Source organism: Psammomys obesus, unplaced genomic scaffold (genome assembly GCF_907164565.1).
Source record: "Psammomys obesus unplaced genomic scaffold, mPsaObe1.curated_primary_1811, whole genome shotgun sequence".
Taxonomy (NCBI): Eukaryota; Metazoa; Chordata; class Mammalia; order Rodentia; family Muridae; genus Psammomys; species Psammomys obesus.
The window spans coordinates 5,440,553-5,457,281 of NW_026596120.1; the positions used below are offsets into that span (position 1 = coordinate 5,440,553).

Consider the following 16,729-nt stretch of genomic DNA (forward strand, 5'->3'; position numbering starts at 1 on the left):
CAAGTAAGTGCTGAGACAAGGTAGTCGGAAGGAGTATGGTGACTATGAAGAATGCCTCTTGATAACTGTCATGGAAGGTCTCCGGTAAATTCTATCAGCACAATGTAACAGACCAGACCTTCTTAGTCTACTCAGCTTGACAATGTTTTATGAAATCCATCTAAGCTCCACAGTCTTTGGGAAAGCAAAACAGGTTCATGTGGATAGCAAGGCAGAAATGCCACAGTAATCCCTCTATCCAGCCATGTTCAATTTGATACCAGGACAAGCCCCAGGGTTTGGGAACTGTGACCTAGAACAGAGAGACCCAACAGATAGGTCTGTGCCAAGAAGGCAACTCTGCTGTAAGCGGCACCCTCAGGCTTGAATGGTCTGGGGTGAGGACCACAGTCACTTCATGTCACATTGTGGAACGTCCCTTGCCTCCTCAACTTCATTTGCATATCTCCCGAATGCTGCACACTCAGCGCTGTGTCTACTCTTGTGCTCTAAGCCAAATCTTTGAGCAGAAGTGTCATGTCACCTACCGTGACTCAACAAGGGACTCACTATAGCAACAGTGTTTTTTGTGATCCATCACCTTTTGCTTCACAAGGGATGGAAACTGTGGCTTTTCTTGAATCCAAGCCCACACTATCATCTGGAAACTGTAATGTGCTCCTGACTTGTGTAGTGTGTGTGGTCCCGGCCGATACTTTTCATATGCGTTGCTTATCTTTCCAGGAGTGACTTACCCATATCCAAGACACAATCTCCCAAGCCTCTTTTCTAGCAGCCTTTCTATGGTCCTGAAGATAGAGTCCAAACTGGCTTCAAATACTGAACTTGCCACACCATAAAAAATCTCTAATCCACTGGCCTTGCCTTTAAAGAAGCCATTAGCTAACATTATTCCTTGTTTTACCTCTTGGTCTGAACCTCTCTTTCAGACAAGCAAAGAGCAGAAACCTGAGGGTGGAGGGTTCATTTCTCCTGAGTTGATAATGTGGAGAGTCTACCTGTTCCACTCACAGCAGAAGTGTTCAGACCTTACGACCCTGAGCTTCAGTTTCACCTTTACAGTGTGGTGCTGCTTTGGGGGGACTCTCACCTATGTCCCCTCTTTAATATGGTTAGGAGGGGAATAACCCATTCAGGTGGCCTAGGCAGAAATCCAGAGACATCTGCACATGAGCCTGTCATGTGCCCCTCCAGTATCCCACCATGCTTAGCCACATCTCTGAAATGTTCTCTCCTTTTCAGCGGTGTCTTATTTTATATCCTAATGAATTCTTGGTTAAACCGCTGAAGCTGCTCAGTAGATGACCAGCATTTCCAGGAGTCCTGCCTACACAGCACACACCTCCAGTGATCTTCCTCATACACTTTCCCAAGCACAGCACCCAAAAGTCTTTATAATGCAGGCTCCAGACTTTGCACTGTCCTAAAAGCAACCCTGCCTGCAGTCTAGCTCTTAACCCCACTCCAGCCTTCCTAACGTTGATGTGCCTGAAGTCTCCTCCTTCGACCTCTTCTCTGGCCGTAAACCTCATTTTCACTTTTCAATATGCAGCTCCTCTGGGAAGCGCACTTAGTTCTTCCACAGGCCCCCACTGTCAGGCTCCTTATTGGTGCATTTGTATATCTTCTGTGTGATACTCTGTAATACCACACTGCCCTGTAGCTCTTTGTCTCTGGAGCCTCTCTTCTCCAATAGACCTTGGGCCAATGAGAGCAAGAATCCTATTGTTGACCTTTGTATCTTAGCATCTATCCTTTATAGAAAATCCACCCTCGGTTTTAACCTAAATTGTATTTATCACTTGATTTAAAGTACATTGATTTCTCCCTAACAAGAAGTACATAACCAATATTCTGTGACTATTTCTTGGGCGGCAGCCAGTGTTTTGTGCGCTTTATATATTTGCTTATTTCTTCCTTGTTGAGCTACTTAGTTTTCATTGTCAACTTGACACAACCAAGAGCCGAACAGAAAGAAGGAGCCCCAACTGAGGAGATGCCTAGGTCAAACTGGCCTGTGGCCGTGTGTTTTGGGAATTGTCCTAATGATGTGGGAAGGGTGAGCCAACCCAGTGGCAACCCTGGAAAAAGATCCTGGATTATATAAGAAAGCAGAACCAAAAAAAAAAAAAAAAGTCAATAAGCATGGTTCCTCCATGGTTTCTGTTCCTAGTTCTTGCTCTGAGCTCCTGCTTTGACTTTCCTCAATGGTGGAGTGTAAGCCAAATAAAGCCTTCCCTCACCAAGTTGCTTTTGCCATGGTGTTACCACAGTGGCAGAAAGCACTCTAGAACACTTGTAATAGTCTGTAAAATGGACCCAGGCTTACTGCCATTTACAGTTGAGAAAATGGGGTTTTAAGAGGCTACACAAGTGCTGAAGGCACTTGCCACCCAAGCCCGGTGGCAAGCCTGAGTTTGATTCTGGGAACCCATGTTAAGTTGGAGTTTGTGGAGTTGTTCTCTAACCTCAACATACATGTCGTGGCACATTCATCCCCTGACACATACATACACACAAATACACCGTACTCGTAAATCAAACTTTGAAAGTTACAAATGCAATAAATGACAGAGTTCAGCTTCGCCTCATGGCCCAAACTCTTCACTACATTATCATATTGAAATTAAGAAAGGGAAAGAATTGTGGTGGCTTCTGTCACTAAACCTCAGTTTTCTTTCTTGTTTCTGCAAATAAAATTAAAATATTTTAATGATTAAATTGGACTAATTTTGATCACACATAAACTCCAATAATATTTAATCTTAGGATGTGGGCATCAGTGAGGTACAGAGCCAAACCACAGCCTCCATATAAGAGTCCCTAAGCATTAGCAGGTGTCTCTCACACTGCTCCATTGTGAAGCTGTATTTATGTGTTCAATACCCTGTCACTCTTCTCTTGCCGAAAATGGCCTTTTACACTGTGCCATCAAATGCAGTTCTTGGAGGAAATGGTTTCTCCTCCTTCACAATCCATCCCATCATCAGTGGGCTCAAAAGAATCAAAGGAGTTCCTCAGACCATTGGAATTCACATAATGAAACTAAGTCCTGGTAATATTTCACTGCCTTTCCAGAGGTGCTAAGTGATAAGAATCAGAAAGGAATGTGTTGGCTTTCATGGGAAAAAAATCGAACCTTTTGTTAGTTACTTCCCTTGCTTTCCTGCTAAGAAAAATCCAACTTTGAAGCATTCGTTTGGCTATGGCTGGGTACAGGAGCATCCAGAGATTTTAATATGTCTATTAAAACCCACCAAAAGAATGGAAGCGCAACAGAAAGAGAGGTGCATTATGGTCCACAAGAGATACATTTTGCTCTGAAAATGGAGCTGGATGCTCACTGCAAATGAGGAACCCAGAGTGCGATGTTCGAGGGCACAGCTGGGAATATATGCAAAGCTCACTTTCATTTCCATTTGAATACCACAGAGGCAGCACTCCACTCACTTAAAATTAAAAGGTACATCAAGAATGCAAAATGTCATATAAAATTTTAACCATGCTTTTTAGTTGCTTTTTAATCCTTTGCTGGCTTTTCATCTCCCTATTTTTAACAATGCCTAGGCCTTCTGTGATGTGCACACAGCACATCTACTCCTGGCCTCCTTTTCCTAAGGCTGCCTGTGCCTCAGCTCTTCACCTGCCTCCTGCACCTTTTCTCTATCATGTAGTCCTTTCTCTCTCTCTCTCTCTCTATCTATCTATCTATCTATCTATCTATCTATCTATCTATCTATCTATCTTTAGTGTTTCTATATCACCTTCCTTTCTTTTCTTCCTGATATTCCTTCCCTTTGCTCTTTAACAATCTTCCTCTTCTTCCACTCTATGAATAAATTATAAAAATAAACCCCAACTGAGAGATATGGATAGAAATGATACCCTTTATTCCAGTTGTGCACTGGCCTATGACTCAATGGGGCTGTTGATATAAATTCTACAATACATCAATGCAGGACCTAAGGGTTTGTCGAGAGACACTGGTAAGTAACCGGCATGGCAAGTCTGAACCCTAATGTTACTGACAGTAAATACTGATAACAATAAAAATTAATATCAACAGCAGCTGATAGCATAGGGGTTCTCTGTGCAGCCCTGGCTGTCCTGGAACTCACTCTGTAGACCATTGTAGCCTTGAACTCACAGAGATTTGACTGCCTCTGGCTTCCCTAGTGTTGGGATTAAAGGCACCAGGCTGTAGCTGATAACACTTAAGAGCTTTCTAGGTTCTAGGTTCTAGGTTCTAAGCTAAACACTTTTTATAATCACTCCATGAGGCTGTGGTATATGATCACCCCCTTTGTACTAATAAATCAGATAGAGACACTGTGCGTGATTCAGCCATACATGTCGAGAGGTAGACCCAGGATTCCCAGGAGTCTGGCTTTAGACCACTCCTCTTCCCCAGCCCCTACACCCTGCTTTGGTTGTTTTGTTTGTTTTCCTTCTAGACAGGGTTTCTCTGTGTAGCCTTGACTGTCCTAGACTCACTTTGTTGGCCAGGCTGGCCTCAAACTCACAGAGATTCACCTCCCTCCCATGGGTGCTGGGATTACAAGCTTGTGCCACTGTGCCCCATAACAGCTGGCTTTTCTTGATACTTCAACAGCTGAAGGTTGGCCCTGGAGTCACTGGGGCTCCAGTGAGGGTTGGCAAATGATATGGAGCACTGATTCATCCTTCAGGGTCACCTCAGTGTAGCCACACAGGCCAACAGAGGGTAAACCAGGGTCACCACAGACAAAGTAAGGTGATCTCCGTTGCACACAGGATCTACAGCTTGGAGAAGTATGTCTAAAAGAGAGTGTTAAGACAGGAATTTGAGATCAATGAAGGCCTCCTGGCTGTTGGGGGGGGGCGAGGTGAAGATGAGTCATAGAGTCGGCAGGAAACAGAACAGCAACGTGTGAAAGCTCAAAAGGAAGGCAGAACATTACAGATGCCCAGCAGCAGCCAGTGCGGCCCAAACAACAAGCTTGGCTACTGGAGAGAAGACGTCAGGTGATGAGAAAGGCATGGTTGAAGCAGGACACAATCAGAGCTCAGAGACAGCATATGGTACTGGCTTCGGAATGAAGTCCGGCTAAGAGACAGACATGAGGTCAGATTGGCCGGAGGGAAACCTTGACATCACGGGAGAGGTATCGCCTGAAGTAGGCTGGAGTCCTGGACATCACTTGGGGAACTGCTGTGTGCACATGTGGCATCCCAAGCCGGCGTGACATCGTGTCTTGTTTCTACAGTCTCCCCCCAAACTCATTGGGTAGAAGTGACCATTGACGCAAAAGAAAAGAAGAAGTGAGTGAATGCAAGGTTAACATGAAAATAGGTCTCTTTCACTTCTGAAACTGGCTTCCTTGAATAGAACAGTGAGTGATACAGGTGTGGCCAGAATGTTTGCACACTCCTGGGGGTGTTGGGTGAGTGTGCCAAGCATGTCAATATCCACGATCACATACACCCGTCAAGAAAAAGACGGGGGGGGGGGGCTGGGGATTTAGCTCAGCGGTACAGTGCTCCTGCGGTCAGCCCTTAGCTCTGAAGAAAAAAAAAAGACAGAACCCTCCCTCCCCCTCCTTAGAGACAAGAGGTGAGGGTGTATGAGGGGAAGTATGAACAACTGGGTGTTTCCATGAATCCTTGTACAATGTTTGCAATTCATTATTATATAATAAACCTAAAAATAAAAAAATAAAAAAACGTGTTCAATTTAATTACCGGGCTATTAGTCCCGCTAAATAAAAAGCGCTGCTGCGGTGGGGAACATGACGCAGAGAGAATAAGCTAACACACTATTGTTGCGGCCTGGAAATCAAGGGAGTCTCATTGGCAGATTAAAAAAAATTTATAGTAATAGTAGTTGGGGAACATTTAAGGTGGCCATAAAGAGGTTCACGCACCCCTCAGAAACCATATGAAGTGGCGCGCATCAGGTTTTATGGGACCAAGGTCGACGCTGAGCCCTCAGCTTGAGAAGAGAACACCCTAGGATCCTGTGTTTGAGGAGGCAGGGTGCCAAGCAATATATTTTGGTCCTTTTTAAAAAAAAAAATCAAGAATTGCCAAATTCACAAGCAAACGGCGGTGTTTCTTATGCTTGTCCCTTTATGGCATTTCACTACCACATGTTTTTTCTAAATTTTACTTACCTTGACTTTTCTAAAGTAAATACTCGTGGGGCCATTTCTGTTTGCTCCCCCAGGCTGTCCCAGGTGGCATGTGACTCCTTTCTTTCTCTCAGGCCACTTCAGATAGCCACCCTGCTGGAGGCTAAAACCCCACCAGTGGACCTGGCCAGAAACAGGAAACAGATCTCCTCCTGCCAGAAAGGGGCTGAGATGGGGCGGGGCACGGAGTGTGTCTTGTTCCCAGGCAGGCCTTTGAGGTGCTTTGCACACAGGAAGCCAAAGCCCTCAATCAGCTGTCATCCTTCGTCGGTTCCATCTGGCTGCCTGAATAATTGGGATTAGAAGTGTCTGCTTTGATTGCTGTTTGGAAGAAATGCTTAAATTTTCTGGTGGAAAACCTCAGTGCTGCCTCTTTTGTAGCTGGCTTTCTTGAGAAATTTCATTTCTGTTGTCTCCAGCAAAGCACTAGAAAAAGGCTCAAAACTGGCAGAGCAGCTGCTGCCTGGGGAATCTATCTAGTTCAAACTGCAGCCCGTCCAGGTGCCCAGCAGCCTTGGAACAGGTTGGACCTACGCTATTGAAATGAAACTTCAAAGGAACTCCCCGAACGAGTGGAAGCTTCACCCCCACCAACCTAGAGTGAGGGCGTCCTAGTCCCAGGAAAAAAGGGACAGCATGGACCTCCACACACACTCCTGTGATCACTGCCTGGGCTGGACCTGGGTGGATCTTACCTACCCCTTCTACTCTCTCGCCCCTCTTCCACTCCCTTCCTTCTGTCCTTCCTTTCCCCTCCCTTTCTCCCTCCTACCTTTTCCACCCTTTCTCTTACCCCTCACCCCTGCCCCCCCTACCATGCGCGTGCCCTTTTCCCCTTCAATGAAATCATTACAATATATTTTCTGCTCTGCCGTGGAGAACCGAATATTATTCCGCTCGGCGCCCTGCCTACCAGCCTGAAAGCCACGGATTGAGACAATGAAGAGCTGCTCCCTTCAGCTACTCAAGCAGAGGGCTACCTGTGCCCAGGGCAGCCTGACTTGCAGGAATCTGGTATTTCAAGCAACCTCATCTTCACTGTGGCCCTTGTCCTTTCACCAGCTTGTTGCTCTGAGGACTTCTGTCTAGCCAGATGCCTGAAGAGATATTTGAGAGCGGTCGAGGCTCATGCAAAGAATAAGGATCCGTTAAAAGCAGCCTTACCAGGGCAGCAGGGAGGTGGGGAGGTGGGGAGGTGGGGAGGGTGGTTATCGCTGCTGGAGCCTGACCTAAGCTCGCTGCACACCCACCAACTTCCTCCTAGGCGCCCAGCCCACCCCCAACCCAAGGGGCTCACTCTATGGGAGAGGAAATGCAAATTGTCAGGGCCCCTCACTTGCTCTAGCTCTTCCTGGACCCTGGGAAGAACCCCGGCACTGTGTTCCCAGGGTCTGTGTTTCTGTAAGATTTGGGAGAGAATGTTTTTTTTTAAACAGATCGAGCTGCTGTTTCTTCAGCCTGCTACTGCTTTCCGCTCTCACCCTCATTCTTCCTCTGTGGACAACTGGGGGATCCAAACTGGGAACAGCTGAGGAGAGGGTGTCTTTCATCTGCAATGAGTGGGATACATTTATACGGCCACAGAGACTTCTGCGTGTGCCGAGTCACCTCTGGTTGTCCCGAAGTAGAAAAAGCTTATAGAAACCGAGCATAAAGATTGCAATAAATGTGGACATATCCTTTGGCGCCTGACAGCAAAAGCCCGTAGGTACTGGTGGGGAGGGGCGGGGGGACGACAAGGGACATACAGAGCCAGAAGCAATTCTGAGAAATGAAAACTCAGTTCTCGTCGACGCCCCGTCAAAATGGAAATGCCAAATGCCGGGATGTATTCAGTAAGGAGGCATGCGTAGAGATGAGTACGTTGCACACAGTTTATGGAAATTTCACGAGTCGAAATTTATCAGGAATCTTTTGTTTGGCGTGTTAGCATGGCAGTGCTGCATGGAGCAAGCCAGTCTCGGTGAGGAAGCATGCTTTAGTTCCTCCAGGCTAGCAAGAATTCCAGGCTTGCTGGGGGAGATCTCCTCTCTTTTCTTTCTGTCCCCACTAATAGAAAATCATTATCAAATAAAGAAAATGTCAGGGTATGCTAGCAGATTTTACAGCCCAAAAGGTGATTTTAGAGGTGTGCCAGGGCAGTTAATTAAAACATTGTGGTGGTGGTGATGATGATGATGATATTGGCTGCATTTGCTAGCTTTATAGGATTTCTGTGATACCTCCTTTTCTAAAGAGTCTCTTTACGATATTCCATTTTTTGTGTTTTATATTATTTCCTTAAAGAAACCACCTCCCAAGACTGTATACACTTCAGGGCTCGCAACATAGACCCTCCCTGTGGACATACAGCCCACATCGATTTTCCCTGCATTAGAGAATCCTGCGCCAGCCTAGGGATCCATGATTGTGGGAGAGTTTTCTCAGCAAATCCTGTGGGTTAACCCTGGTTTTGAAGCTACAGAGGTCTTTCTTGTGATGGCTCCTATGCCAAGTTCTCAGGGCCGCACTCCTGTGATCTGTTTCCTGGAGCTTCTGTTTCTAGGGAGGCCGGACGGTTTTCTCACCAAACCTTCGCTCACATTTCCATTGTGTTTAGGTCACCTGATGATTTGATTGATGCTCAAGATCTCGTCTTCTCAGCAGCAGGGCTGGGCACGTACGATGATCAACTCTGTATTTGTTTCTTTCACAGAGTTGGTGTGGACCTGGATGAAAATCTGAAGGAAGAGCCCTCCTCACAGCAGGCAAGTTGGACTGGTTCATCTATGCTTTCTAGAGCCCATAGCCAGGGTAACTGTTTCTAAAAGGGGTCACCTCTGTTCCTAGGAATTCAAGAGGTTATATTTAACATAGAAATGCTCAGAACCAACTCACTACAGCCTCTTGTGATATCAGCAGTCCTGAAAACAGAGAATAGGATCTAGATCATGACTCTAAGAATGGGGCACCCTATAGCTCACATCCTGCCCAGCTGCTAGCAGGTGATCTCAGGTCTCAGCTCACTCAAAGCTTGTTCAGCACACAACAGATGGGCCTGCTTCTCCTGAGTGGCTTCTCATTCATCAGATCTGGGTGTTCAGGAATAGTGAAACTGTCAAGAGACAGAGAAACCGTTTAGGTAATCCATTCCTGACCTAGCTGCACGGCCATTATCTGCAAAGCTCCCAAAAAGCCTTTGAGAAAATTGCTCAGAAGAGTGTGCTCACAATCCCTTGAGTAGGGGGAGACTGTTTTCCAAACCTAGTTCTGGATCTGCCATCAAGGTAGGATCTGCCATTGGTGATACCGCCTTAGTCGTTCCTGACATGGCCATTCACCTTAGAAGAAAAGGACAAACAGGACAAACGTGGGGGTGGTGTTCCCCATTTGCTGCAATTAGAAGTCTGCAGAAACGACCAGGACAATGTGGTAAATGTGTGTGACATTGCTTAAGAAACTGTGTCTGTGTGATCGTGTCTGGATTTGGGGACAGACAATCCCTGCTTTGATTTCAAGGCTTGCCCCTCTTTTATCATCATCGTGAAACAGCTGGCTGGCATTCCCGGGCAGGTGGCCCCTTCCCCGGGTCACACACAGAAAGACGGAAGAGCCCCTGCTCCGCAGAGAAGGCCACGGAATGATGGTGGACATGACTCATGCGTGCTTTGCGCTCGGTTGCATGTGTGTCCCAGGGCCGTAGGTGCTCATTTCAGACTGATTGCTCCCGGTAAACAACCTTCATGCAGGACAGAGCACAGCACGGTCGCCTGGAGCACTGGGATGAGGGCCAGCCTGGTGACCTTAGAGAGAGGATCCTGGGCTATAATGAGCAATGAGGAAGGTCTGGCTGTGGCTGAGTTTTCAAAGGCATTTTCATCCACCATAGGTCAAATAATCTATTCTCCAACCTTCAAGCAAACCTTTATCTAAATTCTATCGTTTTCATGTGCCTTTTTCTTTAGAAGACAGAATAAGAAAATTTATCAAAGAAAAATTTTTCATCTTCCTCTAATGGCCTAAAATTTTATAATCACATATAATTATTGGTAAAATATAAAGTTTCCTACTAGCCTAACTCGTTTTTAAAGTTTATCCATATTTTAGCTTATTCATATAATGCTTTAAAATAAAGTTCACTGTTGTTAATTCAGCAAAGACTCTTACCTGGAGACATTACCATAATGAAAGGCATTTTTTAGTTGTTTCAGAAATAGGATTGTGCTACATACAAAGTGAACATTATGTGACATTTGGGTCTTGAAAAGCTTTCATATCTTGGAGTTTCAGCTTCCCTGCCTGTACGGAGTGAATGGTAATGATGTTTATCACAGCAGGCTGTCATTAAAAAAATAAAATAAAAAAAACTTAGAGCTGGGGAGAGGGCTCAGTGGGTAAAGAGCCTGCTGTATAAGCACGAGGCCCTGAGTCCAGGTCTCCAGCACCCATGCAAAACTGGACATGGTGACACACACACGCAGCTGTAATCACAGGCTGGGTAGGGATGGCAACAGGCTGATGCTGGGGTTCACTGGCCAGCTGAAACAGTGAGCTCAAGAGTCAGTAAGAGCTGGTGGCTCAAAACCTAAGGTGAGAGAATAGAGAAAGACATCCAATATCAACCTCTGGCCTCCGCATCTAACACACGCACATATACACACTTATACGCACAGAGAGAGAGAGAGATGCCATTAAAATAGACCAGTCGCATAAAAGGTTTTAGAAACTCCGCGTCACTACATATCGTTAAATAACTGTGTGCTTTAAATTTCAGTGGAATAAGAATAATCAGAACAGCAAGCAAGCACACAGGGGTAAAGAGAATCCAAAGAGAATCCAAAGAGAATCCAAGAGAATCCAAAGCAGGTTGTAGGGCCTCTACCCTTGTCCTTGCTGTGCTCCAACTATAAATGAATTTTCTGGCACCCGAGGGCACCTGGCAGAAAAAGAAAATAATCAGTCACATATTAAATCCTTATCTTTAGGGGACAAAAGGCATATCCTCTGCACCAGTGGTGTGAAAACAGTGGTGCTTGCTGTTTTGAACCGACCCATCTAGCCAGAGCATCCTGTGGGGGTTGGGGGGGAAGAAGGAACTCTGTCCATATTAAGCCACTCCTACTTTAATTACATGCTTCCTGGGGAGCTGCTGTGGCTTACAGATAACTTTCAGGAGTTTGTTGTTGTTTTGTTTTGTTTTGTTTTGTTTTGTTTTATGGGTACCCTTTCTCACCATATTCTTCAGCTAGCAGAGACAGCAAATAGCAAAACCAGTTCCAGAAAGAGGCTGGAATAATTGTTCTCTTAGTGTCACCTACAGGAAGCTGTGGACTCCCACCGGAAGTAACTGGCCAAAGGAGCCGTGTAGCTGGGCTACACGTGTGTTTGGTACTTTTCAAGCCTTCTCTCAAGATGCTCTCTGCTGTCCTTTTGCCTGGCAATGCCTTACTTGTCATCAGTATCTAGTGATGCAAAGCACAAGTCCAATGCTTGGCAAGACTATGTTTCTACTTGCTTTGTGTTTATTAAACTAGGTTTACAATGACAGGATTAGCATAAGTAAGATAATCTCTGTACTGGCCAACCATAACAGCGGTTCTCAACCAAAGGCTTAAAAATGTTTAAAATACATATAGCCATTACGCACTAGGCAATCTCGAAGTCAAAACTAAACATGGATAATTAAAGGAGGCTCCTTATAAAGGAATTTCCACCTTCTGAGCTTGTGAGGGATACCTTTGGGAAAATTCTTCATTGTACGAGGCTCGGAAACTTTGGAAAGCACCCTCCAAATGCAGCCATTAAGCTTTAAGTGTACAGTTTGTGACTTCGCTGCCTTGAGTAATGGGAGCTACTGGGTGTATGTCCCAGAAGCTTGATAAACAAATAGTACTTTCCTTCCCCCCGACCCCCCAAAAGTTTCCCTTGTAATTACTTCCCTGCTCTTGGAAGCATGCCCTTATGAGGTAGGTAAAGTCTCTGGAGTACTGCTCCTGCCTTTGACGGAAATTTCCAGCACTGAAGAGGAGTCGGCAGGGCTTCTTTTTCCCTTTTCATTATTCTGTCATAACCCTTCCGATTGAATGCTGGCTGTGGTTTTTAATACCATTCTAAGCATATTATATGTGTTATCCCAGTTTCAAAGATAAACCTGAGCAGGTACCATATCATCCCATCTACAAGCAAGGAAACTATACACAGAGAAGTTAGATAATGTGACCAAAGGCACAGAGAAGGCAAAGGTGGAATTTGAGTCCCGGTAATTTGGTTCCAGAACATCCCGTTTTACCAGATACACATGTATTTGTGCAAGTAACCCTTGACCCCGCTCCTGTCAAAGACTCAGCTGCTATGCAGAAAGTTCCACCGCTACTAGTTTGAAGGCATTTCCCACACAGAACTTCTGCTCCAAGGAAGAACACCTATGAGAAAAAGACAGTAAGTACAGGTTGGGAGTTCAGAAAAAGATAACGATAAGGCAGATGAGTGGGTGGAGAAGGGAGGAGAGGTCATTGGCTATATAGGACAGGCCCCCCCGAAAGTCCCATTTGATAGAAAGCTGAAGCGTGTAAGCAAGCAAGCCAAGTGGAGATGAAGGCAGTGGTCCACTCAGAGGGCACAGCAAGGGTGCAGGCTCTGAGTCAGTGGGTTGATGTGAGCCCAAGCAGAGCAGTGTGCAGGCCGACAACGTGGCTGGAGGTGCAGGAACAAGGCGGAAGTAGAGGAGCTGAGGTGGGGGTGGTGAACAGGGCCAGGACCTGATTTGCGATGGCGAGTTTGATCTTACACTGCATGTGATGACCACACCCAACAGTTTCTGAAGCTTGGAAGCGTCTCATTTCTCCTCACTCCTCTCTGTCAACTGAAAAAGCCCATTTTCATCGTTATGAACATCATTTTTATTTTTAACACAGTGCTCATCTCAGTAGCGTTTCTCATATACTAGCTTGCACCTTTCTTTTCCTTCCGGTAGTCCCTTTCCTCAGGGTCTGGTTTCGGTTGTCCATTCTGTGTGAGTATGACCTTGGTGACTTGGTTCTGATTGCTGTGGCTCCGGACAGTCCAAGCGCAGCCACAAAAGCCACCAAGAAGAGCAAGACACTGGCAGGAATTGAGCAACAGGGATTTAAAGATAAGATTTCTCACCCAAAAAGATTCATGCTAAGCAGAGACACAAAGAAATGTCTGTCAGATATGAAGGGTGTAAGTACACTGAACAAACACTTGTCTGCCAACTCTCAGGAAGCCATAACCTTGAACGCCTTTGAAACCTGCAATCACTGGCACAGAACAGAGGTGTCTGTTCCTCTGCACAAATGACACCTTCTTATCCAGGTCCTACGGTGCTCAGAAACGCAGGTATGCTCATCAAGGAGAGAGACTGATCAGCAAAAGTAGGGTCATTCGGTCCATTACATAAGATTTACCTTTTCATTGTTGTATTTTTCAAATATTCCTAATAGAATTATAACCACAAGACAATGGACTGCACGCATAGACATTGCACTTAGCAGTGTGATATACTTGCATACTCACTTCATTTCTCAAGCCTATATAGTTGGCCTTGGTTTCATGGGACGTAAATTCCACACAATACCCCACACGTGTTTCAGGAATAGAATATTAAATTTAAAATTGATATGGCCCAGATAAGACTTTTTAATTATTTTTAATTTTTATTTTCTTTTTACAATTTATTTACTTTGTATCCCAATTGTAGCCCCCCTCCCTCGTCTCCTCCTGGTCCCATTTGCCCTCCCTCTTTCCCCCCTCCCCCTCTCCTGGTCCACTGAGAAGGGGGGGTTCCTCTTTTCCTACTATCTGACCTTAGTCTATCAAGTCTCATCAAGACTGCCTGGATCCTCTTCGTCTGTGGCCTGGTAAGGCCACCCCACCTGTCAGAGACTGCTCCTGCTCTCCTTATTAGGGAACTCACTTGGAGACTAAGCTGCCTATGGGCTGCATCTGAACAAGGGGTCTATGTCCTCTCCGTGCATGGTTCTTGGTTGATGCATCAGTCTCTGAAGGCCCACCTGGCCCATATTTTTTAGCTTTGTTTGTCTGCTTGTGGAGCCCCTGTCCTCTCCAAGTCCTTCTATCCCCCTTTTCTTCCACAGGACTCCCTGCACTCTGCCCAAAGTTTGGCTGTAAATCTCTCATCTGCTTCAATCCCCTGCTGGGTGGACTCTTTTAGAGTATATCTGTGGTAGGGTCTCATCCTGTTTCCTCTCTTCCACTGCTTCTGGTGACTATCCTGTTTGCCATTCTGAATGAGATTTAAGCATCCTCCCTAGAGTCCTCCTGGTTGTTTAGCTTCTTTAGGTCTGTAGATTTTGGTATGTTTATCCTAATATCTAATTATAAATGAGTATATACCGTGTATGTCTTTCTGATTCTGGGTTAACACACTCAGGACAATCTTTTCTAGTTTCCTCCATTTGCCTACAAATGTCATGATTTCCTTGTTTTTAACAGCTTAGTAGTATTCCATTGTGTAAATGTCCCACAATTTCTGTATTCATACTTCAGTTGAGGGACATTTAGGTTGTTTCTAGATTCTGGCTGTTATGAATAAAGCTGCTATGAACATAGTTGAGGAAATGTTGTTTTTGTATGGTGGAACAACTTTCAGGAGTATGCCCAGGAGTGGTAGAGATGGGTCTTGACGTAGTGCTATTCCCAGTTTTCTAAGAAAGCACCAGATTGATTTTCAAGGTGGTTGTTTGCACTCCCACCAGCAATTGAAGAGGGCTCCCTTTTCTCCGCATCCTCTCCAGCATGTGTTGTCATGTGAATTTTTATCTTAGCCATTCTGATGGGTGTAAGATGGAATCTCAGAGTTGTTTAGCTATCAGGAAAATGCAAATCAGATGAAAGTTTTTGAATGCCACCTTGTAACTAAAACTATCTTGATAAAAAAAAAAAAAAAAGAATATCCCTAAGCCAAAATCTTGGGTTTTCCCCTTGACTGACACTGGCATTTTTGTTTATAATATTTACCTGGGTCATGGACACCCAAAAGCATACTCCCCACTAACATATTTCCATACAGGGCCAACATCCACATATTTTTCTTACCAATAGATTCTTTAATTTCATGCTCTAGAAAGCAGGAATAATGATGAGGAAGCAGAGGGAGCTATCAGGTACAATGTAAGGAGCAATTGTTATACATTTTATATATATATAAGATTTAAATAGTTTTTAACTTTTATCTTGCCCAATCAGGATATCTATGAATATAGCCTTCTGTTAAAGGGAGAAGATGAAAGTTTTCAAAAGAAACCCTCTCCAAGATAACCAACCCATGATGTGTTGAGCCAAGACTTAAAGCCAGAGCTGTTCCATCCTGGCAGTCCTTCATGGGCACTCACCTTGTCTGTTTACAGTCTCCCATTGACATTGACACTGAAGACGATCACTTTTCAAGCCAGTCTAACTTCTCAGTTCTAGCAGGAATAGAAGCAGATCCTGACTTCAAGGGCTTAGAGCACAGTCCTCATCCATTCCTTGATTATCTCAACATGGAATCCTCCCCTTCTCCCATACCCACTGAGCTCAGAGCCTTGTTCCATTGTCTAGAAGTCCTCTACACTCTATATGGTATGTCAACATTCGTCACAGTGGAGTAGGCTGGACACCCTCCCCTACCCGGCTATTTTCTGCTTCTTCATTTCTCCTGGCATGGGTTGCCTGTCTAAAACTCTTGTTCCTGTGGGGGCCTAAAGGAGGAACATTCCAGACAGGACAAAACTCCAAAGGAAGGAACATTCACAGCCTGTGTGATCAGTGGTAACAACGCTGCTGCAGCTGGAATAGCCACAGGGAACATTAGAGACTATGAATCTGTAAGAGATAGAGGCAGGGGCCGGCTTGTGTGGTGATCTGTCACTGTCACCACATTAATGGTACTCCTACTTCAGGGAGTCCCTACTGCTGTCTACGACCTAGAGCACACCATGCTACTGGCAAAGACAGAGAGCAAGAATGTCAGATAAGGCAGGCAATGCTTCTTGGGGCTAGCCTCAGTCCTAATATGCTGGCTCTGCTGCTACACTCTATTCCTCAGAGAGAGTGCCAAGGACACCCCAGAAAATAAGTACATAAATAGGCGACCCTTCTTTGGTGAAAAGTACTGCCAACTTTCATTGGAAATGCCAGGGAGATGGGGAGAGGTAAGAAGTTGGAATCTCCAACATAATTGATCTGCCATATACATCATTTGGGCTACAGTAAAGAGTTTCAGCTTTATAATAGATAAAATTTCAGTCTTTTGAACATGCATGGCTTGATTTTATAAGTGTGATTGACCCATCTTGATAAGTATCCCATATGTACTTGAAAAGACAAGTCTTCCGGCAACTGTTTCAACAACACACCCAACAACTGCCGAATACGGTTGGTATAATATTACCAACTAAATATTGACACAAAAGCGTCAATGGTTGGGAGAGAGGCTGTCGGTCAGCTGTTAATGTGCACCCCTAAATGCATGGATTCAGACTATGGTGCTGCCCAAACTTGGCACTGTCTTACATGCTTGTAGTTCTAACACCTTAGGGGTGGCAGCAGGTGGATTA

General features: G+C 45.1%; 1 protein-coding gene across 1 annotated transcript in view; it reads left to right on the forward strand.

The window, feature by feature from the left end:
- The window catches only part of Slc9a9 (solute carrier family 9 member A9), a 505,533-nt gene that overhangs the window by 388,384 nt on the left and 100,420 nt on the right, over positions 1 to 16,729 (forward strand). Inside the window, exon 12 of the mRNA XM_055629498.1 lies at positions 8,866 to 8,917. Coding sequence (XP_055485473.1) covers positions 8,866 to 8,917 — 52 coding nt within the window. The remainder of the gene's footprint in view (positions 1 to 8,865; positions 8,918 to 16,729) is intronic.